Consider the following 24425-nt stretch of genomic DNA (forward strand, 5'->3'; position numbering starts at 1 on the left):
GCTGTCACACGAGTGACTTTTGGAAGTGTCCTACTTGGCTGCAACTTTTATTTTGGAAAAACCCTACAAACCCAGACACCCCCCAGCCTCTCCAGGGGAGAGGCAGATGCCAGGAACCTCTCTGCTATCCTAACAACTCTATGCTACGCTTGAGATGGGACTTGGGGACCCCAGGGTGAGGGTGGATTTGAATCACTCCAGCACTACCCTTTCAGCGAGGGAGTGGGTAACACTCACGCTTGAGAAAGCGCAGAGAGGAGAGCCAAAGCAGAAGGCATCTGTCTGTGCACTCTGCAGAGCCAGGAGGACAGGGATCTACCCTGGGGCGGTGGTACCAGCTAACAGAACTGATAGTTGTTGCTCTTGAGAAGGGGCTGGCCGCTCTCCTCTTGCTCACAGGTCTCCTCACAGCAGCCGGAGGTGTCGCAGCCGCTGTCTTCCTCAGCATTGGAGGGGAGGTTGGTGTAGTCCTTGAAAACAAAAACGACCCCAGGTGTGTTTCAGTCCCTTGAGGGGGTGTACACCATCTCTTTCCATGCCAATGATGAGCTGCTAACTCGGTCCCACCCTTTGCTATGCCCACGGGGCAGGGACTAGCTGGCAGGATGTGACTCTGCTTTCATGGAGCTGCAGGACAGGTTTAAATTAGATATTAGAGGGAAGATTTTACAGAGAGTGTGGTGAGGGGCTGGAACAGGCTGCCCAGAGAGGTGGTGGGTGCCCCATCCCTGGAGGTGTTCAAGGCCAGGTTGGATGCAGCCCTGGGCAACCTTGTGTAGATCCAGGCCTGAGGTTGGTGGGCCTGCCTGTGGCAGGGGGTTGGAGCTCTGTAATCCTTGGGGTCCCTTCTAACCCAGACCAGTCTGTGATTCTATGACAGCTGGTGATGAGGCAGCACACCTTCTGTCCCCCTGCACACCCACCATGTCTGGGGAATGGGGCAGGACTGCTGCCCGAGTAGTCATGTTGCTGCCCTCAGAACACCAAGCTGCTCCCATCAGCTGAAGGTAAGACACTTCACCAGGGAAGTTGTCCAAGAGCTACTTTTGCAGGGAGAAAGTACATCTCCTCCTCCCCAAGGCCCTCACCTGCTCCTTGTGCACCTCCAGCTCTTTCTGGATGAAGCAGCCGATCTGGTCAAAGGTAGGTCTCTGCGTGGGCTCCAGGCTCCAGCACGCCTGCATGATGTTGTACCTGCAGAGCCAGGGAGGGACAGGGCCATGGGACTGTGCTGCTGTAGAGCTGCTGAGGGTCTGCACCCCCAGGCTCTTCCCCTCAGCGTGCCATGTTCCAGGCACACAGTAATGAGCAGTCCCTCATCCTCCTGTCTCTAAACCCCACTGTCAGGGCACGTGCAGTGCTCCAGGAACACATGAGCACAGAAATGGACAGCAAAATCATCAAGTTGGTTTATGCCTGCAGTACTTCAAGCTTAAATTCATTCCCCTCCTACTCAGGCTTGTCTTCTCATAGTCCCAGAGTCAAAAGGAGCTGACAAAAAACCACCCATCACGTTGAGGAATGTAGACACAGAACATGAGCTCTCCTCTCTTCCTGGCTGGGGTCAGAGCCCCAGGACTTGCTCTCCTCCGAAAGCAGCCTGGCAGGATCCACCCTTAACCTCTGGGGCAGGCACCCCGGGGAGCAGCAGGCAGAACTGTGAGCAAGGTCCCTCTGCCATCTCCCTGTCCCCCACCCCATCTGCCCTTGGGGCCATCTCAGCTCATCCACTCACATTTTCAAGGGGGCGAAGTCAGGCCTGGCCATCTGGTATCCCTGCTTCACCATGCTGTAGAACTTGCTGTTCACCACCATGCCAGGGTAGGGACTTTTGCCTGTGACAAAAACAGGAGCAGAGGTGGCTGTGGGAGCAGAGGCAGCTCTCAGAGCACTGGTTTTAGCACTCCAGCTTTGTGGGGTGAGAAGAGGCAGCCTGGAGCATTGCCTGAGCCAGCACTACTCATTCTGGGGGAGTTCTGGGTTAGAACAAGTCATCCAGGATCTGTTGTTTTTAATGGTCTCTCTGGAAGCATAACCAGGTTTTATAGCCCTGATAGAAACTTCCATTTCTGTCAAGCTTTCTTCTCCCCCTTGGCAGCTTTACTGCAGAGATGTGAGGGCAGGGGTAAACCAGGGAAAACAAGAGAGGTTCACAAGCTGGCTTTTTTCTTACCAAGGGAGAAGATTTCCCAGAGAAGGATGCCATAGGACCACACATCACTCTGCACTGTGTAAATGCAGTCGAAGATGCTCTCTGGGGCCATCCACTTCACAGGCAGTCTGGCCTGGAAGAGCAAAGAGTCTTCAGACTGGGATAAGCTGGCAGCTCGCACTGCACACTGTCCTTCATGCTCCAGCCTCACCCCCTCCCTTGTACCATCTCTTGCCCCCTTTTTAATCACTCACGTTGCCTTTCACAACATAGTTGGAGTCATTCATGATATCACGGGCCAGGCCGAAGTCACAGATCTTGGCAACCCGTCCGTCTGATACCAGCACATTCCTGGCTGCTAAGTCACGGTGGATGCACTGGGGAGAAGAGAGAGCACAGCTGAGACACAGCCAGTGTCCCCCAGCAGCCCCAGCTAATTCCCTACAGCCCGGGACTGACACCAAAACAACACTTAGAGGGGGCAAGGGGAACACGTGCTGCCTGAAGAGCCCCTTAAGCAGGGCTGTGTGATGGATGAGGAGCACGGGCTCGCTGTCAAGCACTTCATCTGCACTGCTAAGGCACTGTGACACTTCAGGCCGTGTCCTTTAATCACTCATGGGGCTGTCATCTTCCTCGTGGGAGGAGGCTCAGAGCCAGGGACTGTTGTCGCTGTGCCCTCATCTCTGAAAGTCATAGGGTTGCTCTCTGACACACTAAACGAGCCAGCTCTGGCCAACAGCTCAACGGCCACTTTCAGTTCCCTGGCACTGGGGAAGCTGCCAAGGCAAGAAAACTTCACATCAGCGTTCCCCAACTCCTGTAAAAGCTGGGGAGAAAGTGTGGAGGCTGGCACGATGCACAGCTTTGGGTTCCCCGTCATGGAGGCCTGCCCATGGGAAACAAAGGCTCTCAAGGGAACACTAGTCACCCTGGCCCAGCATGCCAGAGCCCAACAAGTGGAGCAGAGGCCCATTTCCAGTAGCAGCTTGCCTGAACTTGGCTCTCCCAGTCCAAAACCATCCCAAAGCCTCATCAGACAGGATGGCTGGCTGGCATTTGCCAGTTGGGAGCGGTTGTGCTCTTGGCACTCACGTTCTTTGACGCGAGGAATGCCATGCCCTGGGCCACCTGGCTGGAGAACTGTAGCAGGTCAGAGAGATTGAGGGGACGAAGGTCCTCCCTGGTTTCATCATCTTCCTCTGAGCTTTTCCCTGAAATTCAAAGTGAAGATTGTAGCAACTCTAAAACCTGGCAAATGAGGCAAGCTGTGCTGGTCCCTGGGGCTAAACCAGTCAGGAACTCCAGAATAATGACATCCTAACCCTCCCAGAACTTAGCCCTTAACTCACCCCTGCCTCGTGCAGAATCTGATGATGCTGAAGATGATGATGACGACACAGGCCTCATTTCAACATACGTTTCCAAACCGTGGCTTGAGAAGCCACTGTCGCTGCATCAGAAGCAAGAGACGGAGATGGGCTGTTAGGAACCCCCCAGCAGCACCTCCTGCCCTTCTCCACATCCACCCAGGGAAGAAACCACAGCCCTGCCAGCAGAAAGTGGCTTAGCTCAAGGCTTAAGGGCAAAGGGAAAGCCAACGCTGAGGTGGATTTGGGAAAGGGACCTGGGGTATGGGGCTCCAAGTACAGCTCCCCTTTTGCCAAGGGGCTGCCCTGGGCTGAGGGGAAGGCTCTGCCTCTTCTACAAAACCCAACGGTGCAGGAAGGCAAAAAAATTCTGATCCCATATTGTGGGAAAGCAGCCTGGATTGAAACCTGAATGTGCCATGGAATATGCATGCCTGCCCTCAAAGACTTTGGATAAACCCCATACTGTAGCCAAGTATAAACATATGCACCCTCAGGGGCTTTTCCATACTGGTATTCTGCAGGTCCCCAGACCTTTGGCCCTAATCTCTCCCCAGTACAGTCCCCCGCACACTTGTCCCAGCAGCTTCCCACACTGCTCAGCCCCTCACCACAGCTCTGCTTTTACCTGCGGATGTATTTCTTCTCTACATCAACGTTTTTGTAGTCAGCAGCGCTGTCAAAAGACACATCCAGGACAGAATCCTGGATAATGATGGATTCAGCCTTCTTGCGCAGGAAATTGAGCAGGTCCCCGTACCGGCAGTACTCGGTGATGACCAGGATTGGGCCTAGGAGAAGGGCAGAAAGGGGTGGTTAGGAGTGACAGCCTGTGGCCTGTCCTGAGGATTGCTCTTCCCATGAGGGGCAGCAGGACCCCCGCTGTACATGAGCATGGCTGGAAACGGCCAACCCACGGGGTCTTGCAACATTATGGGTTCAAAAAGAGGTGGGTGAGCTCATCAGCTGTGTGATGAGACAGGTGACAGGCACAGGGGAGCAGCCCATGGGAAGGGTCCTTGGGGATCCCACCTCCATGGGTACACGCTCCCAGCAGGTTAACAATGTTCTCGTGGTGTCCCAAGTGACTCATGATCTTCAGCTCAGACATGAGAGCCTCCTGCTCATCCGTGTCTGCCGATGCTGCAAGACAAGAGGAGAAGGGCTGTGTGAGGGAGGGATGAGGAAGAGATGATGGGGGAGAACGGGACAAAGGTGTAGGAGATGGAGCAAAAGAAGGAGGCACACTCAGAGAGGAAACTCTGTCCTATCTGTGCCTCTGGCCACACATGTCCACAAAAGTGAGAGTGGGGTGATGCCAGCACCCAGTACTTATCACAGAAACATCGGACAACATAGATGTTGCAGCCTGGGAGCAACAGGACATGTGGGGAACACTCCCTACATCCTGCCCAAAGGAGCTTGGGAGATTGCAGCCTTTGCAAGTTGCTCTGGACTTACACTTTAGCATCTTCACAGCCACTTTGAGGACAGAATCTTCTTTGCCCAGGCCAAAAGCAGTGGCTTCTACCACTTTGCCAAAGGCTCCTGCTCCAAGAGTTTTTCCTGCAGAGAGGGGGAAAAAAAATTGGCTTAGGAAATGCTCTATAGAAAGAGATTCAACAGTTGCCCTGCACGCTGCCTTGAGGAGGATGTCTGGTGGGTGGGGACTCCTGCTGAGCCCAGACAAGATGACACATCCCTTAGTCAAGAGCTGCTTCACGTCTGAGGGGAACTCTGCTGTGAGCAAAGATGGTATGAAAGAGGCCGTGTCCAAACACAGACTCACCAGCTTTAGCAATGACCCTCAGATGTAAGAGGAGGAACGTGATCCTCTTGACCTTCCTTGGAGCCATGGAGGCTGCAGGGAGGTTGTACCCTAGTGTTTGCCACCCTGTGCAGGAGAGGGCAGCATGGCCCAGTCAAGGATGTTCCTGTCATGCCTGCATACAGCTTTGGATGTCACCCAGTAGCTTTGGCTCTGTCCCTTGAAGCATTTTGGCTCTGTGGTAAGCTGCATGTCACCAGGCAAGCAGCAAGGAAGGGTTCTTACCGAACTGGAGGTTATTCCTGGGGAATTCCCATTTTTCATTGTATGGCAGCTGAGTGGGATCGATAAAGATGTAGTTATTCCCTTCACAGGCCTCAATGATCTTCCACCGCACCTGGTACTTGGGTTTCTGTAAGGAAGAGACTCCATTTATTCAACGTTCCTCAAGTCCTGAGGGTTCCCCAGGCCCAGCATGCACTCCAGCTCTCACCCTGCAAGGAAGATTTGGGGTTCAGCCCATCAAAGAGTTCTCTGAACCTGGTCCCTTTGCCATTATAAAGCCCCTCCAGGTCATCACACACGACTGAGGGAAGTTCTCTTGCCCCTTTCACTCCAAGTAGCCCATCGCCCTCTCTTGGGAAGGCAGAGCCAGCAAATCCCACCAGACCAGTGGCTGAGCCGTGCCCAGATGGTGCTGGAGAGAGATGTCCCCTCTGTCTCCTTCCTGGGTACCCTGGGTTGCTGAGCACAGCAGAACAGCAGAGCTGGCCCAGCCCTGCTTCTCTTACAGGAGGAAAACAAAAAAGAAATGGAGAAAGAGAAGTAAGAATTTCTTCTCTTTTCCACGAGTCTCATGGCAGAAGTAACCAGGCAAGGCAGAAGAGAAGCAGTGCTGCAGCCCGTGGGCAGAGGAGGCAGTTGCCAGCTTGTGCTGGGTGTTCTCATTCCTGTTGAGAACTAGGAAGCCAGGCTGGAGACACAAACACAGAGAAAGGCAGCGAAATAGCTTGGCATGGGTGTACTGTGCAAGGAAACAGGTAAGGACCTGCACGCCAGTCTGGCGAAGGTGGCCTCGGGTCCATCAAGGCAGGCACAAGGAGACATGGGCAGAGTGCCCATGGCTGTGCTGAATCACCTCACACCCCAGTCTGTGCTGAACTGCTTCCTCTCATCGCTTCCCCTGGGGAGCTGCAGAGAAGGATGCAGCACATGGATGCTCAAAGCTAGGGCAGCACAGGCACAAGGGAAGGAACCTGAGGCAAACAGATTTTGTCTGTTTTGATGTAGTTTTGATGCCAAACATCTGCTTGCTTTCTCCTCCACACTGATCCTCTTTCCCTTGCCTGAGAGTTGAACATCTGTGCCCAATGCAGGCTGCCCAAAAAGGCCCAGATGGGATGCTCCAAGCAGCAGTGGCTGGTGGAGATCCCTCAAAGAATGCGGCAAGCACTCCATGCACTCACTGCTTTCCACTCACAGTGCTGCAGCAGCAGCCATGACTCAAGGCCATGGCTGAGAGAGATAAGATAAAGATTATAAACACACTCTGCTTCTCTTGGGCTTCCAAGGCCTTCCAGAAAGATATATGTTCATAGCTGTGCTTACACATCCATCCACCCCTCTCTCTCTCTTTCTCTCTCGATTACTGGCCCAAGCCAGCTCTGCCTGCAAAGCTGTAGGTGCTTGTTTGGGAGAGGGCTCTGCTGGATCTTCTGACAACCAGCACCAGAACTCTGCTGCAAAATTTGCAGCCTTGATAGGCTGTCAAAGGAAGCATGCCAAAGGGAGAGCAGTTTTCACCCACTGATGAAGCAGAGGTGGCTATTGATTGGTACGATTTATGGAAGCAGCTGAGAAGGAATCCAAATGCTGCACATGAGTCTTGCAGAGAAAACAGGGCAAGTTCTTGTATAAAAATAGTGACCAAGTCTTCCTGGAGACAAACGCCTTCTACCATCATCCTGTTCCCCCACAAAGACAGCTTTATATAAAAAGCAGGGAAGAGAATGAAGAGTAGATGCAAGTTGCAAACCACTTTTCCACCCCCCTCAATTCACTCTGTGGATTCATGGTGGCCAGAGCAAAACCAGCTGCAACTGCCAGCATGGAGTGAGCACCTTTGGCATGGAGGAGTACCCATGGTAACCTCTGGGCTGGGAGATGTGAGGGATCAGGGTGGGAAAGGGGTTAACACACTGGGGTAGGTGCTTGAGCCTTGCCCTGCAGCAGGAAACTCCTGGGGGAAGCTGGGAGGCAGTGGAGGGGGGTACCCCCAAGCTGAATGCTCCCCACATGTGGCTGCAAGTGGAGGCAGTGAGGTCTCTGAGGCTGGGCAGGCTCTGCAGCCCTCACCACACAACAGGGAGTCTGACCTGGTTGTACTTGTAGAGGAGGAAGAGCAGTAGGAGGAGCAGCAGGACTGATGTGCCTATGCAGGTGGACAGGATGGGGCTGAAGAGCTTGTTTGGGGGGACCATGACATTTCCTAGAGGAGCAAAAAAACCTGTGATGAGCAACACACTCCTGTTTCAATCCCTGATGTCCCATTTCAGAGCATTTTGCCCAGCTATTCACTTAGGCTTCCCCTGCATGCAACACAACCCAGCACTGGCCTCAAACACACCAAAAAGAGTAGCTGGGAAACAAGGGAAGTTCTGGATGCCAAGCTCAAGGCTGCAGTGGTTTTCCCCCTGCACCCTAGTCGCCACACAAAGAGCACCAGGTTCAGGTCAGACCAACTGGGGACCAAGGCAGCAAGAACATGCCCATCAAAAGCTGCAGTGCCTGGATTCCAGTGGGCTGAGCAGCAGCTGGGTGCACTGCACCCTGGAGCTCTGCTCTTATATGGTGTTCATGGCATGGCTCAGCCTCTGGCACCAGGCCATGCCCAGCCAGCATCTCCCACACAGCTCCCAGGGCTGGCAGATGCTAAGGCCTCCCACCTCCTGTGAAGATAGAGAGCTTGTGGAATCTATTCCCCCTTTCTTGCAAGACAGTAGGGATCTCTGTCTAGGAAGATGAGCCCCAAAAGTCCCCAGATTCTCCCCCAAGCTACCAGTTTGTAACTTACTGGTGATGGTGAGCGATTGAAGCATGTCAGAAGCGATCCCTTCTCTGTTAATGGCCACACAGCAGAAGGTGAAATTGTCACCCAGCTCCTGGAATGGGACAACACTCTCCACCTCCACCTCTTGGAAAGGCAAGATGTTCACCACCTGGGGACTGGAGTCGTTCAGTAGCAGCCTGTAGTCCTCATATCTGCAGAGACACCAAGCAGGGGAGTGTGAGTGTTCCTCTGCAGCACGGCTGCTTGTAAGGGAATGGCTGTGTCAGACTAGAGAGGAGACGCTGGGAATCAGGGCTGCAGCTCTGTGAAACAGGCTACTCACTGCCCGGCTCAAAGACACCTTCCCAGGCATCAAAGCCCTTTATAGACAGAGCCTTAACTGCCTTCACGTGGCTACAGCTGCAGCAGCAGTTCACTCCTTGAGTGGGGCTGGTACTGACACACAACCACCCCTGTCCAGGCAGCTGCCTCCCATCCCACGGTAGCTCAGTAACCCTGTGCTCTGCAGAGCCTCAGACCTGTGCAGCTCCCAGAAAGACAATTAGGAACAGACAGGATTTCTCACTACAGAAACACACATCCAGGCACTTCTCCAAGGGACCCACACGTTCCTCAGCAAAGCACTGGGAGAACACGAATCACAGGGGGCTGAACTCTTCAAGCTCAGGACTTGAGGAACAGTGCCTGCCCCCTCTCCTCAGACAACTCCAGATAGCCTCTTTTCTTTTTTATTAGCATGGCAACACCCCTGTTGCTGTCACTGAGCAGGGTCTCTGCCCTACTGCCTCTAAGCCCACGTGGTGCTGCTCAGCAAGTGCCAGTGTAGCAGAGGCAAGTGCAGAGCCAGGCACTTCTCACCTGTCTGAGTGAACGGGGCACTGGTACCACTCGATGCGCGGGGCAGGGTAGCCGATGGCTGTGCACTGAAGGATTCTGGAGTCGTTGGCTGGCACCTTGATTTTACAGACCCTTGGAGGAGCTGTTGGGGAAGGCAGATAAACAGACAAGGCTACGACCAGAGGAGGAGCACATTCCCTGTGTTCTGATTTACTTTCCACATGTGCAGCAGCAAACCATCAGGAGCCCCATAGGCCAAACCTATGGGTTTAGGCTAAGTCCTAGATGCAGTCTGGGGGTGTGTCCCACGGGCACTGGGCTGAAAGCACCCTGGTACCTCCTCCTGCTTGCTGCCAGCTGGGCAGCAACCCCAGAGCAAGAACAGGCACTGCCAAGCACTTACATTTCAGAGAGATACTGAAGGTTATCGATGCATTGGTCTCATTGTTGAGGGCATAAAATGTGTAGAGACCTCCCTCTCCTTCCTGCAGGCGGTTTAGGAAGAGCGTGTTGTTATACCTGTTCACACAGAAAGAGTAAGCACCATGAAGGAAAACATGCCAAGGAAACTCACTCACATCATCTTTTTTTAGTTATGCCTGCCATTTCTTAGCCCATCAAGTCATGGGCCCTAATGCCCACTCTCCTCTGCCCCCAGCCTACTTCTCAGCTCCAGATGCAGGAAAACAACCATGCTTGCTGAATGGCACAGTTCCTCTTGTGGATTATTTTGGGTTTCTAAGAAAATGAAAGGGGAATTGCCAAAACTCCCCATCAAATGGAATGATTATTTGTTTCAGTCTCCTCTTGGCCTCAGTTGGCTGTAGGCTTTGGAAGAGCAGGGCTGTGCCCTCCATCAGCTCTCAACCTCATAAAGGTTCTGGCTTCTCTTGACATGAGGCACACAGTGATACTCAGTACACCCGCTCTCCAGACCTCAGAGCATGGGGCAGGTCTGAGAGCAGCAAGAGAATTCAGATTTCTGCACTGTACATCCATCCTTGCAATTTCTTCCTGCAAGGAGAGCGTGAACTCTGTGAGCCAGACCACAGGCGTGGTAGCGACTTCCACAAGGTTTTCAAAGAGAAGGCTGTCAAGTCAGACAGAGGTGGTGTCCTCTTTGACCTGATCAGACCTGCTCATTGTGGTTTGCTACTAATACTGGAAAGAGAAGACAGGATAGCAAACAGTTCCCCTCTTTAAAAACAGAGCCTCTTCTGTGAGCCAGTAGCATGGGCACTGCCTGTCTCACAAGGAAGGGATCGCTGGAAACATGCTATGCCCAGTGTAGAAAAGAGAGTACATACCAGTTGTTTCCAGAGATCATTTGGCTCTCTAATGTGGTAGTCCCAGAGTTCTTCAAGGGGTTCGTGTGCTCCCAGCCCCAGTGGAGAAGTTTTGGGTAAGCCTTGATGTAGACCTGCAGCTCCAGTGTCTCTCCCAAAGCAACCTCCCGGCTGGTGGCTTGCACTGGGGTCAGGATCACATAACCTCTCTCTGTGGGATGGAGGAGAGCATGACCATCAGCAGGCACCTCCAGAGACCTGAAACAAGCTTATACCAGCTTCAGAAATGGAACATTATTGGAAAGGGCAGCTGGCAGGCTGCAGGAGGGAATGAGGCATTACACACATTGTGTTGCCAAATGAGTACTTCTAATTGTCATGGCAGCTTGGGCTACGCTCTGTCTGAGGAGAGCTAGAAAATCTTTGTCAACTCTTATGGGGAAAGAGGTTTTACATGCTGGATCCTAATAACAGATGAGGCTAAAACTGCATCTCCTGGTCATCCACAGAGGACAGGCCTCTTAGCTAAGCTCCTGGCTTCTCGCTTGGAAACAACTCCGACCAAGCCCTCATTCTGAGCCATGGTATGCAGCTGCCTTGGGTCATCAGCAAAACCCAGCCTGTGAGGATGAATTTTCCATCTTGAGACACAAACAAGCATATGATAGACCTGACTCTCCTTATGTGGAGCTGTGATGGGAAGAGACAAAGATCCATACTTGGCTCATGTGACTCTCCCTTCCTTCTACCCAGCCTTTCCTGGTCTTCTTCCCTGGCATAACTTTGCCCCATTTTTTTGTTTGCTTTAAGGCTGCTTATAGACACACAGAAACTGAGAAGACCTTTCAGATTTTTCAACCAGAAACAAACAAAATGCCCTCCTGCCCTCAAGAACACAAAGGGAACACCAGTTCCCTTCCTACCAGCTCCATAGTTCCCATGTGAACCTTCAGGCACGAGCAAGAATGAAGCTTCCAGCGAGAAAACAAGGTGGAGGCAGAAGCTGTGAATACTCAAGGCCAGGTGAGGTTCAGCCCACACCTTCCTGGTCCTTTGGGGAAGCACTCACCTACTACCTGAAGCGTTGTTGAGGCATTCCTGGGCCCTGCTGAATTGTTAGCTATGCAAGTGTATTTCCCACTGTCTTCCATGGTCACTGCTGGAACGGACAGGATGTCGTTGATGACGTAGCTCTCATTTTCAAAGCTGGGCTTTTTCTGTGTACTGACCTGTCAGATGAGGAAGGAACATCAAGCACCTTCTTGGAAGGGCAGAGGATGGATCTGGATGATGTTTGTGACAAACATACCCACCCCCTCCTGCTCTGAGCTACTGAACTTTGTTGTAGAGCCCCTGTCACTGAAAGCCATCTATCCCTACAGCGACCAAGAGGCATAATAAGCCCAAGTACTCAGGGCAGAGATTCCACAGCAGTTAGTGTTATAGCTAGTGTCAGCCTTCTGACTGCAAGCTGGCCTTACACTGTGTGACCCAAACATCTCTTGTGTGTTATTTCAACTCCTCAACAAAGGCATCAGACATAGCAAGGACTTATAGCAGATCTTACTTAACCACCTAGCAGTTAAAAGTCAGCACAACAGAGAGTTTAAAATGCATTCCCTTTCTTCACCCATATCTATTCTTTGGGGAAACTGTATGTCCCCAAAGTGCTGCTTTTATAGAAGGCAGGGTGGAGAAGTGTTGCCTTAGTACCTTACTGTGGCTCCTGCTCAACAAACTCAACTGAAACAACATGTTTTCCTTCTCTCCTGCAGCAAGACCCTGACAACGGGCAGGTGTTTCTTAACCCTGTGTCATCCCAAGGAAAGGGTGGCTATATTCCCATTTCCACAGCTCGTTTGGCTGGGCAGCTGGAGGCTTTGCTGCAGCTGACGTGGGTCTGGGCAGTTCTTGCCAGCCTGTTTCCCAGCCCCCAGGAAAGCCCTATGCCCTCCTGAAGCTGCACAACTTACATTCTTTGCTGCTGTCACCCATCTGATGTCATACTTGTGGGAAGGAGCAGTTACTATGCAGGTGACTTCGAAAGGTTCACCCACGATTCGCACATGGTCTATAGGGTCCATCATCACTCTTACAGGCTCCTCCAGTGCTGCACAAACACAAGCAGGGAAAAATTCATGGTCAGCTGGCCCAATGACCCCATGTTCTTTGGAGACTCCCCAGAACCTAGATACCTTTTCCTTTCCAGCCTCTTAGTCTCTCTACCCCCAGCCTTCTTCTGTTTTGTGTTCTCTGTGATAGTGCCTGCATAGATTTGAGCACTGCTGAACCCACAGAGACCCACCTGAAGGAGCCAATTTGCCAGACCTTGATGGAACTCTGCCTTCAGTAAATACCCTTTAAAGACTGCAGGTTCAGAAGGTTTTTCCTACCACTGGAGAGGAGCTTTTCCTTAACTATCTACTGTGGCCAGCTGGGCTCTTCTGTCTCCCTGAGGACAGCAGAAACCCCAGTCCTTTTACCTTCTTCCACAATCAGCCTCATTCTTGATGACTTCTCTGCTTTTCCATTTACCACCGCTTGGCATCGGTAAGAGCCCTTCTGCTTGCTCTGCACATTGTATAGTGTTATTCCTTTCTCAGGACTGAAAGAATAGTTCATGGGTGAGAGATGAGAGGCATCATCCCTTATCAGGGTCACGCTGGATCCGTACTCGGGGGCCGTGATGAGACAGGGGAACTCAGCATTACCACCTCTGGTCACGGAGATACGGAAATATGGGAGGTACCACACACTACTGGGATCTGCAGAGGAGACAAGGTAGCCCAGAGACAAGATCAGAAAACACACTGAAGCTGAGAGAAACATTCCAGCAAAGGCAAGCCTCCAGCATTGCTGCCCAGCGGGAGTTCGCTGCTGGGGCAGCCCCGCTCAACACCCGCCTGACTCAGCCTCCACAAACTCACAGAAGCCCAAGTCCAGCTAAGGCACTTAAGGAGAGCTCAACGATCAACTCACAAACGTGCACAGGCAAGAGAGACTGAGAATTATCCTTCCTTCTAATTAAACTTCTCACCAGGCTGCTAATTATATTTATGAGACCATCAGCTCCCCTGTGCAGGACGGTTCCTCCGGTACAAGGGAAGGGGTGGAGCTGCCACAGCATAACGTCTGGGTAGAGGGATATTTGGGGTTCAGGTTGTGGTATGAGGATGTGATTAGTGTGAGTCTCTCCCTTATCTGGGGCACCGGCAATACTGGTATCTGGAAATCGCTGCTTTCCAGATCTCTCTGCTCATTACAACACCAGACAGACTTTCACCCCCAGGTTTGTTCAGGGAGGGAAGCCAAAGGAGATGGAGGGAGAGGTCCAGGCCATTCAGATATGCCTGAGATGGAGATGCTCTGTACTATACCCCACTACTTCAGCCACAGGCCCCCTTGTATGTGGGCTAACATAGTTGTGGGCAAGCCACTGCCCCAGTAGGAGCCTGCACCGCTCCTCCAAAACACACACAGCCACAGAGAGGACCTGTGCAGCATCCAGGCTCCCCAAAAGGCAGCTTCTCTGCCAGCACACATGGGAAGAGGGAAGCACGGTTACCTCGTACAAACAGATGGATACTTGCAACGCCCTTGTCACTGCTGTTGACATAAGCACACTTGTAGGTGCCTGTATCCCTGTAAGTGGCCTTGGGAATACTGAGTGTGCTGCTGGTGTGGTTGCTGAGCGCATCCTTTCGGCCTTTCCATTCAACTTCAGACTCTCCTGAGCAGTACAAGGCGACTGGATTACCCGCATTGACGACCAGAGCAGGGAGCTCAGGGCTGATCACTGGGGATGCCAAGCCTACAAAGGAAAAAGAAGAAGAGTGAGGAGGCAAAAACGGTCCCTGATGATACTCTGTTGGAGTTCACACTGCTGAGCAGGGAGTAGCTTCAGCATGAGGAGGAGGATGGGCTCAGGACTCAAACTGGGGGTTTTTGTGTTGCATCACTCCAGCCATTCTCCATCCCACCAGACCAATATGGCCTGATGCACCCAGGAAATAATTTCAGGGAAGAGAGGAAAAAACACACAAGTGAACACTTAGAGTACTGGGACAGAAACAAGCCCAGTCATCTGGAGCTGATTAGGCCAGATGCTAGCTTGAAAATCATTCCCATTGGGTTTTTCCTCTTCTCACAATATTCCTCCTTTTGTGGCAAAGCCACACTGAACTTGGTTAGCCTGTAACACCATTTGGTGAAGTTTAATCCAAGTCCAATGGATAGGGCTCTCTTTGTTGCAGGAGATGTGTATGATGAGCTAGAACAGACCTGGAGAAGCATCTGCATAACAGCAGGTGAGAGGATGCCTTTTGGGAAGGCTGGCTTTTTGGTTGCTGGGCAGTGGATTTTGAAGGACACCTACTTATGCCTTATCATAGAGCCAGTGTGTTATCCTTGCAGATACCATCAGAACGCTATGAAATGCTTCAGCTTCATTATCCATATTTAGAGGCGGGAAACTGAGGCACAGAAAAGCTAAACAGCTCATGAAAGTCCATAGCTGCAGCTGTACACCCAGCACATCAGGCACTGCAACCCAGCTGGACTTCGGGTGCCAGCTCTGCTTTGAAGATGGCTTCTCTGTTGGCTGAATAAAGGGGAACCAGGGTCCCACTCCAGCCTTTAGTGTCAGGGGGAAATGTTTGGTTTGGGGTTTTTTCTTTCCCCCCCCCATTTTGCTGCGTCAGCGAGTTCTTTGAGTCACCACCTATATTTAGGGTGGGGGGAAGTGAGAAATGAATCAGTGCCGCAGGGCTGGGGAAGCAGCAGCGCTGCCACCCCCACGCCAGGCCTTCGGGGAAGACAGGAAACACATTGCCAATGGCTATCTGTGCTCGGGGGGCTTTGCACCCCCCTCCAGACCCTATCCAGGGCTATTCTCCCACTTCTGCTTTCCTTCCTGGTTGCTAACCCACCCTCACATCTTAAAGGGGCACACACCCAGGTTCAAACAGCACTAAGGAGAAAGGTAGCTGCCCAACTCATCAATTTGCTGCTCTTCAGAGAGATCACTGCAGACAGTGGTCCTCTTGGGTGGTGGCAGCAGAAACAAGGACTGGGTTTGGTCTTGCAACGCTCCAAACTCTGCAACAGACTGCTCTAGGAGCTCTTTATTTGAAAGATTTGTTGTCCAGGTGAACGTAAAACCCCTAACTCACCCAGGAAGCAGGAGAGGGGAAAGCACCCTATATCAGTGCCATTAGTCCAGCTGCACTTTATCCTTCAGGGAAAAGGGGAGTGGTGGCCAGATATCACAGCTTTTGGTGCATGGAGGGCAGGAGAGAAGAGAAGAGAAGAGAAGAGAAGAGAAGAGAAGAGAAGAGAAGGCTGCTTAGGGTCACAGACACCAAAACCAGGTTAAAGCACAGCTGTTGCCAGGCGCAGCCTTGGACACGCTCCCTGTAACAGGGCCAGCCACCCTCATCCACCCCTGCCCACAGCTCCTTTGGTGAGGAGGACTATACCCAAGGTACCAAAGCGTCCTGTGCTGCCATCTGTAACACCAGAGCCCATCCAGCAGAGCTCAGAGAGCATCATTTAATCAGTCTGGAGCTGATGCCTCCCTCTGTGCAACGGGCTGCAAAGACTCAAGGCCCTGGAGAGCATTGCTGGTGCATGACAATGATGCAGATGCCCAGGGGAAACCCAAACAAGGCCTGGATCAAACTCACTGGTCCTGTGGGAAGATAGGGAAGACAAGGAGCTTTGGAGCATGGAATATTTGACATTTTATCTCCCTGTTTTGTTTGGGCTGGGTTTCTTCTCTTTTTTGTGCAATGCTTTTATCTGTGGAAACAGGAAAAGCCTCATTTATTCCCAGAATGGAGAAAAACATTCCCCAGAATCCTTTACAAAGCCACATTTTCCACATATCTGGGATACAATGTTCCTCCCTTTCTGCTAAGCTCTGTTTTCTAGTGGGGCTTGACATGCTACTGTCACTTTAACTCTGTCACCAGATGCTTTCCCCTCAGCTGCTCTCTGCTTTATCTGTGCCCCAATATCCAGGACTTCAGCACCTTTAATGGAGCAGCCAAGCTCTTTGACCCAGAGCTGCATTCAAACTGGCTCAGGGACAGGGCCAGTTGTAACTGATCCTTAGTTTGGCCACAGCAGGAGGACAAGAAACACAGGAGTCACATCCCTCTGCATCCTTGTGGTCATCAACTTCCAGCTACAGCCAGAAAATGCTCAGGGTAGGTGCTCTTCATACCAGGGAAGAAGCCAGAAGCCTTCAGGCCATCACTGGAGACTCCTGTCAATGGCACAACCTCCACACAAGCGGAGTGAGCATGGACAGGGCAGAGATACTCAATGCAGGACAGTGCCAGGTGAAGGCCACCCAAGTGTCCCCTCTGTTTGCTGGGGTTGAGTCAGACCAGTGGGTCCTTTTCCAGAATGGGGAAGCAGGGCTGCTGGGGGAGGCTTTCTCCCTGCTGACCAGTGTGCAATCTTGCACGAAGCCCAAGGATGTGTCTCTGCTGCTCCCCAGCAGCTTCCGCAGCGGTGTCGGTAACTGCTGGCCACGCTTGGGTTGTGTAACCATGACCTCCAGTTACAGCTGCAGGCTCTGTCCCTGTCTCTCCCATGCCAGCCTAAACACTACTTTTCCTCTGCTGAGGGTTTGGAAACGGTGGGGAAGAAGTGAAGGCTGGTAAATCAGAAGGGCTCATGAGCCTTGCCACAGAGGTCAGTCATCTGGACTTTGACTTGGTCCTGGCTCAGGTCTGGCCCTGGGAAGGATCCATACCAGGCCCAAGCTCCCTTTTCTCCCGCCTCAACAACAGGAGGAAAGGGTTTGGTGTCCAAAGACACTTTCCCCAGAGTCACCTGCAGTGTCTTGGGGGCAAGGGACATCAAAAGGGTGCTTGTTGCATCTCTGCCTGGGGCTTCTACCTCAGAGGTTTAGATTCATCCACAACAAGAAAACGAAAGAAACCCCAGGAAAACCTCTCAAGATGGCCAAAAATACAGATATAAGCTCATCAGCCTGCAAATCCTTCCCCTGCTTGATCTGGAGCTGGGATTTGAGCCCACATCATACTACATACACTCAGAAGATGCACTTGCAATCCAATAAGCAGGAGGAAGTCGGGCTCAGGCTCCAGCTTGAGGCTATTGCTTTGGACAACTCTGGCATGTTGCAGGTGGCCAACAGTGACAGCACTCAGACAAATGTGTGTCTAACACCCTGACATGGCAGGCTGTGCCTGATGAAGATGTCTCAGCTGGTAGCTTCCATTGCTACTGCCTCAAGGAACCTTTGAGGAGATCCTGACATCTATCATTATGTTCTCCCACAGATCTACATCACACCTGCCTAGTCTCTATTATCTTTAGAAAGCATAAGGAATTAAAACCCCTGCAGCCTTCACAGCCCAGTTCTCAGCCCAGCAGGCCTGGAAAAAGCCTGCTCAGGATGTCAAACACCCAATGAAGTGGAACACCATGCAGCTCAACAGCAAGAAGGATGCTGATTTCCTGGGCTGAAAGTATGGACACAGCAGTGCCTCATGAGGGGCTCACAGCCACCCTGCTGCAGGCTGGATGACTTCCCCCTCCTAGATTGCCCCCTTCCCACCACAGTCTCATTGTGTGGTGAGTAAGGTCAAAAGGATAATGAAGTGTCACAAAAGATCTGAGAGGCTGTCAGCACTCCAGACAGGTTAACACCACTGATTTGTGCCTGGCTGCAAGCCTCAGAACAGGCTGAGGGACTCTGTCTTGAGGGTGATGGGTTATCACCTCTTGACCATCTCCACAGCCTTAAACCCCAGGTGTATTCACTTTTCCCTCCTTGGCTGCTGAAGTTTTGTTCCCATCACAGGTCTAACACCTCTACAGCCCTTGTGTGTGTCCCAGCACCGCCAGCAAACAGCAATCCTCAGGCATAACCAGCTGGGACAGCCAACTCTCCCAACAGGCCAAGCACCTCCAGCTCTTGCCCTGTTTGGGCAGAGAGTTGTTCCAAAGACTGCTTTCTTCAGGACACACTCTGTGCTGAGCCTCTCCTCCTTCCCAACCCCAGCTCAGACCCAAACAACAGGAAATTCCCCTTTCCTTCTCCTCACTGCCAAGGTTCTTCCTATGCTCCGTGCACCTTTCCATAGCCCTTGGCCTTACCCTGGCAGTGCTGCAGGCAGGTGGGGAGCAAGCCCCCAGCACAGCTGCTCCAGAGCCAGCACAGATTAGCAACACACCACTGACTTCCCTCTGTAGTGACAGGCAGCCCTGGATGGGCTTCAGGAAGCTGCTAAAGCCAAGTCTGCACTCAAAACCAAGCCAGTGTCTCTTCCCTTCCACACCATGGAGTAGACATGTTCTCTTGCCTTCTCCCTGCCCACCGCAGCAGCGGCTGCCCCATGAAGCAGCCTCCAGAAGCAGGGACCACCCCAGCCAACAGCAAGCTTTTGGTAGACACGATTTCCACCCTCTGTCACCAGGGCCTGAGCACCCCTTAGTCCAACTTCAGCGTTGCCCCCTCCTCATGAGAGGAAAGATGGGGCCCTCACACCAGACCCCCAGGAAACCTTCACCGCATCCCAAACCTACCCCAGAGTGACACAGAGACACTGTAGGGCTTTGAGGGAGCAGGGGACCTACCGTGCCAGATGCCAGCTGCAGCAAGCAGCAGCAGAAGAGCAGGACCCATGTCCCCAGGGGCCGTGGTGCCCCCAGTGCGAGGCAGGGACGCGGCTGGAGGATCCTCTCAGGCAGCAGGCACCTCTCCTCTTGGGCACGGTCCCCAGCACTCCCTCAGCAGGAGCTTCTCCTTTCTGAGTTGACCACAAGTTAAGAAATTCCCTTTTTTTTGTTTGTTTTTGAAATGGGAGGGGGAAAAGAAAAACACCAACAAGTGATGCTTTGAGACGTCACCGGTGACAAACCCCTTCGCAGAGGTGGGGCTGCACACACCCCCCCACCACCTCACCCTCAGGTTCCTCCCCCTGCCTCAGACCCTCCTCAGAGAGGGGCTCAGCCCCTGACCGCTCCCCAGGGCTAACAGGGGCTACTGCACCCTGCCAAAGTTCAGCACAACCCCAATCTGCCCTGGCTGCTGCCACCCAAGCCCCCAGGGAGTGCTGCATACTTGCTGGGGACACCAAGAGCCAGGCTATGAGCCACCTCCATGGTGGAGGACTTCATTTTACCTCAGACTCTTGCTGGCCTCAGGTCCTGAGGGCCAACACTGGAATATGCCTGACTTCTCCACAGCAGGCCCACAAAGACAGTTCAACCCTTAGCAGCTCCCAGGTGAGGAAAATGCTCATGAAGATGACAGATAATATTGGCTTAACCAAGAGCATGACTCCCAGTGCAGAGATGGGTCCTGCAGCCACACAAGATCACCCCCACACCCCACCCCAGCATCGTGCAGAGGCAACATCAAGGGCAACCAGCTGCAGGCTCACCTTCACTGCCCTCCCCAGCAAGGAGACACATTGAGGTTCAGCCTGCAGACCCTTCTATGCCTCCAGAAGGGCTGGGGGACACACAGGAACCTCCAGTTCTCCTCCTCTCCCTGTATGTCCAAGCCTCAGGCTCACAGCAACCCTGTTACCACCAGCCAGCTGCAGACCTCACTCATAAACCCTCCTCCCCAGACGCTCACCCAATCTTCCTGCTCTGCTGGGGAGGCTTTTTGAAGCTGTTTTCTAATTGACAACCTGGTAGGCACCTGGGAGCAGTAATGAGGCACTTAGTTAACCCTGCCCTGGACCATGTTGCCTCTAAAACAGGAGCTCAAAGCAAAGCAGCTCTTGTAGGGACGCTCAAGTCAGCAAAATGTTAGCTGGCCAGGTCAGACACAGGGTGCCCCTTGCTCTCTGCTCTATCTCTGGGTTACCTCACACTGCAGCAGAAGTTCCTGGCAGTTCACTGCAGCTCCAGGGTGGGATATTATGGCCACCACCTGACAGTGCTGGGAAGCACAGGGGAGGAAGGTCCTCTCTGGGGTGAGCCCTGGGGCTCTGCCTTAGCTGCACTCAGCTGCAGCCCCATCAGTGGGGAGGTGACAGGGACACAGGCTGTGAAACGTTGGCACAAACAGAGAAGAAGCTTTTCCAAAATGCCTGCACAGAAGGGCCTGTTTAAGCTGTAACTGCAATGCAAAGGGGCCAGGCAGAGGGGTGCCCTTCATACCTCTGCAGACTGGAGATGGATGGGCTTCTCCAAAGGTTAGAGAGGTACCAGCAAGACAACATCTTGTGGCCAAGAGATGAGAGCACGGCTGACTGTGCTGAAGATGACTAAGAGTCATGGGACCATGGAAAGGTCTCTTGGTTTTGGCTAGAGGGATAGTTGGAGAGCGTGAGGGAGCCCGGAGAGAAGGAAAGGCAGCTTTTGGCTGGAGAAGATTTCCTCTCAGCAGTTTTTCCTGGCAGGATGTGGGGAAGAGGCAGTGCTGTGCTCTGGGGGACTCAAGCCCAGCAGTGGGGGGCTGTCAGGTGGCTGGGCAGCAGGAGATGTCTGCCTGATTATTCTTTCCCCCTTTCGAGCCAAAGGGGCTTTTTAAAAGGATGTTTGTTTCCCCCCTTCTTCTTTTTAAGTTTGGTGTTGTGTTTTTTATTTGTGTGATTTTTTTTTTTAATTCCTTCTCTTTTCCAGGAACAGATGCCAGCTCAGAGAAACCTGACTCACCAGTGTGAACAAGCACTAAACCAGACACGCTTCCTTCAGGGATGGGAAACAATCTCTCAGCCTCCTTTGTCTTTGAGGTGGCCCCTGCAGAGCATCTCTGATGGCAGGGGTCCCTAGATGACAAATCACAGCCTGTGCACACAGATCCCCAAACTGGACTGGGCACACCTGGGGATGCTCAGGCGAGTGGGACAAGCTGCCTGCTGGGGTTCCTCCCTCACTTTTGGTCATCTCTTCCTGCACGCAGACTGCACCCCAAATCCTGTGGTTAGAAGCAGCAGCTCAGCCACAGGAGTGCTGCTGGGGCTCAAGTGCCCAAGCAGCTCTGAGCAAGGGGCAGGGATGCTCTCAGAGGAGCTGCAGCCCTACTTGGAGTAACTCAAACACCAGGGGTGTCTGTGGAGGTCCTGATGGCCAGGAGGATGTGCTGGGAGATGGCATGAGACTTGCTTAGTGCCTGCCTGGCTGCTGGCTGATTGTGGAGGGGAGAGTGGAGGCTGCTGTGTGCCCTGGTTGGGAGCATTGGGAGCTCAGGCTTCTTCCCAGGCTGGGAGTGGGGATGGGCTGTTCCAGCCCTACAAGACCCCTGTGCTGAGTACAGCTGGCCATGGTGTTGTGTCTGCCTGTCCTGCCTGCAGCAGTCTGGGCACACGTGAGACCCATGTCCCAGGTGAGCTGCTGGTAGCCAAACAGCTAAAACCCCTGTTTGCATCAGGCCGTGTTTGTCTCCACAGTCAGAGTTTCTCTGCTTCCCTGAGCTCTTCCATGAGGTGCCCATCTCATCACTGGAGAGCAGACTTGCTTCAGGGTGGCAAAATGTCCTGCTGGGAGTCCCCATGTCTGCCTACTCATTCCCAGCCCCATCACCCCTCCTTGGTGCACCCCAACATGCTGAGTAGGGATTGGGGAGTGGGAGCCAGTTGGATTCAGGGCTGAGGTCTACCAACCCCCTCTCCCTGCTTCCCCCCAAGCCTTTTCTGCAGCCTCTCTGGAGAGGAGGTGATTTTTTCCCCCTGCTGATTCAGAAAAATGCCCTCCCTGTCTGACTGTTGTGGCTGAGCTGTGCCAGGTGACTCACAGCATATCTGGGGAGAATCAGCCTGAGCTGGTCAGGGAGCCTGCAACCCTCCTCTCTGGCAAACTGAGCAAAGACAGAAGGCCAGGACAGGCTGTGCTGGAGTGGGGAGCCTTGCTGGGACTTGGACCTGTCTCCTGCTGCAGCCTGTGTCTCTGGCCTTGGGGTACACAAGGGGTTTTCAGGAGCTGAGGGAGTCACGGCTTCTGCTGGAGGGGATTTGCACCAGGGCTGCATCATGCAGGCTGGAAATAGGGTCAAACACCAATATATTTGAATTTCAGTTCAAACCCCCCTCTTCACATCATCCCAGGGCTTCCCAAGCAGCTCAGAGCTGGCTGCAAACAGCTCTGCTCAGCAGCACAGGTCATTTTCAGGAGTGGTTTCATTGGAGCCAGAGAGAGGAGAACACCTTGGGCTGGACTCAGGGGGTTCCTATGTCCCATGGGGCTGGGGAGGTGACTGGGGGAGGTGAGGGGAGCAAAAGGAAAGCAGGGGGCCATGTGGACCTGAGGGAGTGGTAGTGGTGGGGAGCCAGTATTTTGGATTGTGTCTTTAAGGTGAATCAGAGAATTCCTCAGCCCAGAGAGACGGGAGGAGAACCCAGCTGAGAAGAGAGACAGAAATGGGGAGCCCCGTGCACTGCAGTGTGGCCCCTGCCCCACTGCTACCCCCACTTTCTCCCACTGCCCCAAGCTAGAAAAGTATCTGTTTCCCCCCAGCTTCCTCAGCCCAGCACTATCCTGCCTGGCAGCTCCCACATCCCTACCCTGATCTGAGCACAAACCCAGTGATGCCCCCAAGGATCACATCAAACCCTTGCTTGGGGCTGCTGGCCCAAACCTCTGGCACTGGGGATACGCGTGGGAACCATTCCCAGTGTCATCCCCTCTACTCGCCTCCTCCCAGTGCAAGACAACCCTCAAGCTGGCCAGTTACTGGAGAGATGGGGCAGATCCTGCCCTGCTCATAGCCCCTCTTCCTTACCACGTCTCTGGGCTCAGCTGTTGCCTTGCTGTCCTCCTCTCTGCCTGGCTCCCAGCTTGGCTTTCCCTAAGCACTGGGGTCATGCACAGCGTATTAAGGTGCTTAGCCTTCACCCACGACCATGGTTAAGCTCTATTCCCAGCCCCACCTGACTGGGAGCACCCAAAAGCAGGCAAACAAAGGAAGAGATGGAACTCTGCAAAAAGAAAAAAAACACCTTTATTTTTAAACTCTTTCTTTAAAAACATATTTGTAAAAGTTTACAGCATAAAAATAATATCTCATGGCTATAGATGTGACATAGTAGAAATCCTACAAATACATCTGTAAACCTAGGAAAATGTTAACTCTTTGGTACCTTAGTCTGAGCTCTGTTTTTTCCTTTGCCCTCAGGGTGGTTTCTGACAGACAGCATGGAGGCAGGGGCTGCTGCAGTTCAGAGATGCTGCAGAGTAACAGGGTGATGCCAGCAAGCTAGCATGGCAGGAGAGGGAGAGGGCACAGGGCACACTTGGGGCACGCTTTGCAGTTCTGGTGCAATCCATGAAGGATGAAAGGACAGGAATGATGGGGCACTGCAGGACTCCCAGCACAAGCTGGCTTCCCTGCTTTCATCCCACCCCAGCAAGAGTCATCTGGAGCTCCTGGAGCTACACTGGAGCTGTTCCCCTGCCTTTGCCAAAGCCAACTGGATCCATCTCGGCGAGTCCCAGAGACCTCAGTGCTCTGTGTGAACCATGGGCGTTATGCTGGGAGCCCAGCTACCCATGTGCTGGCAGATGAGATCTCCTTTTATAACAATACCTGGCCTGCCCTGGGCACATCCTGCACACAACATGGTGTCTCCACAGTTACAGTCAGCCCCAGCCCATCAGCATGGAGTCAGGCCTGCTGGAAGGACCTGTGCCTGTCCCAGGAGCTGCCCGGTGCCCAGTGAGGACCTGCAGCTGCCCAGGCTGCTCTCTGCTCTGAAAACACCTGGGGAAAAGGCTTCCAAAAGGCTGCCAAAGGGCAACCTTCATGTTCTCCAAGTGGGAGCACAGCCAGACTGCAGCTGAGCTCCCTGGGGCTGGCTGGCAGGCTGCTCCTCTCCTGTCTGTGTGGGACAGCCCGTGGTTCACACTGTGACCTGGTCACCTTGATCCTGGGACCTGAGCTAAGCACTGAGCACGGCCAGTGCCCTTCCTCAGGCCCGTGTGTTGGGGCTGGGGTCTGTGTCCTTAGTGT

The 24425-nt window shown here is 53.0% G+C and overlaps 1 protein-coding gene across 1 annotated transcript; it reads right to left on the minus strand.

Annotated features, from left to right (window-relative positions):
* Positions 1-114: 114 nt before the first annotated feature.
* Positions 115-19148, minus strand: CSF1R (colony stimulating factor 1 receptor; the record flags this gene model as incomplete). Its single annotated transcript, XM_084268631.1, has 21 exons — positions 115-470; positions 1089-1194; positions 1736-1835; positions 2174-2285; positions 2407-2529; positions 3248-3366; positions 3505-3605; positions 4151-4313; positions 4555-4665; positions 4984-5088; positions 5576-5702; positions 7666-7778; positions 8364-8551; positions 9219-9339; positions 9601-9716; positions 10505-10694; positions 11553-11712; positions 12457-12593; positions 12967-13248; positions 14049-14294; positions 19100-19148. 21 exons carry the CDS (start codon positions 19146-19148, stop codon positions 339-341), a joined length of 2901 nt encoding a protein of 966 aa, XP_084124757.1. The 3' UTR covers positions 115-338.
* Between the last annotated feature and the right edge of the window lie 5277 nt (positions 19149-24425).

This window comes from Gallinula chloropus, assembly GCF_964237585.1.
Source record: "Gallinula chloropus genome assembly, chromosome: 10".
Lineage (NCBI taxonomy): Eukaryota > Metazoa > Chordata > Aves > Gruiformes > Rallidae > Gallinula > Gallinula chloropus.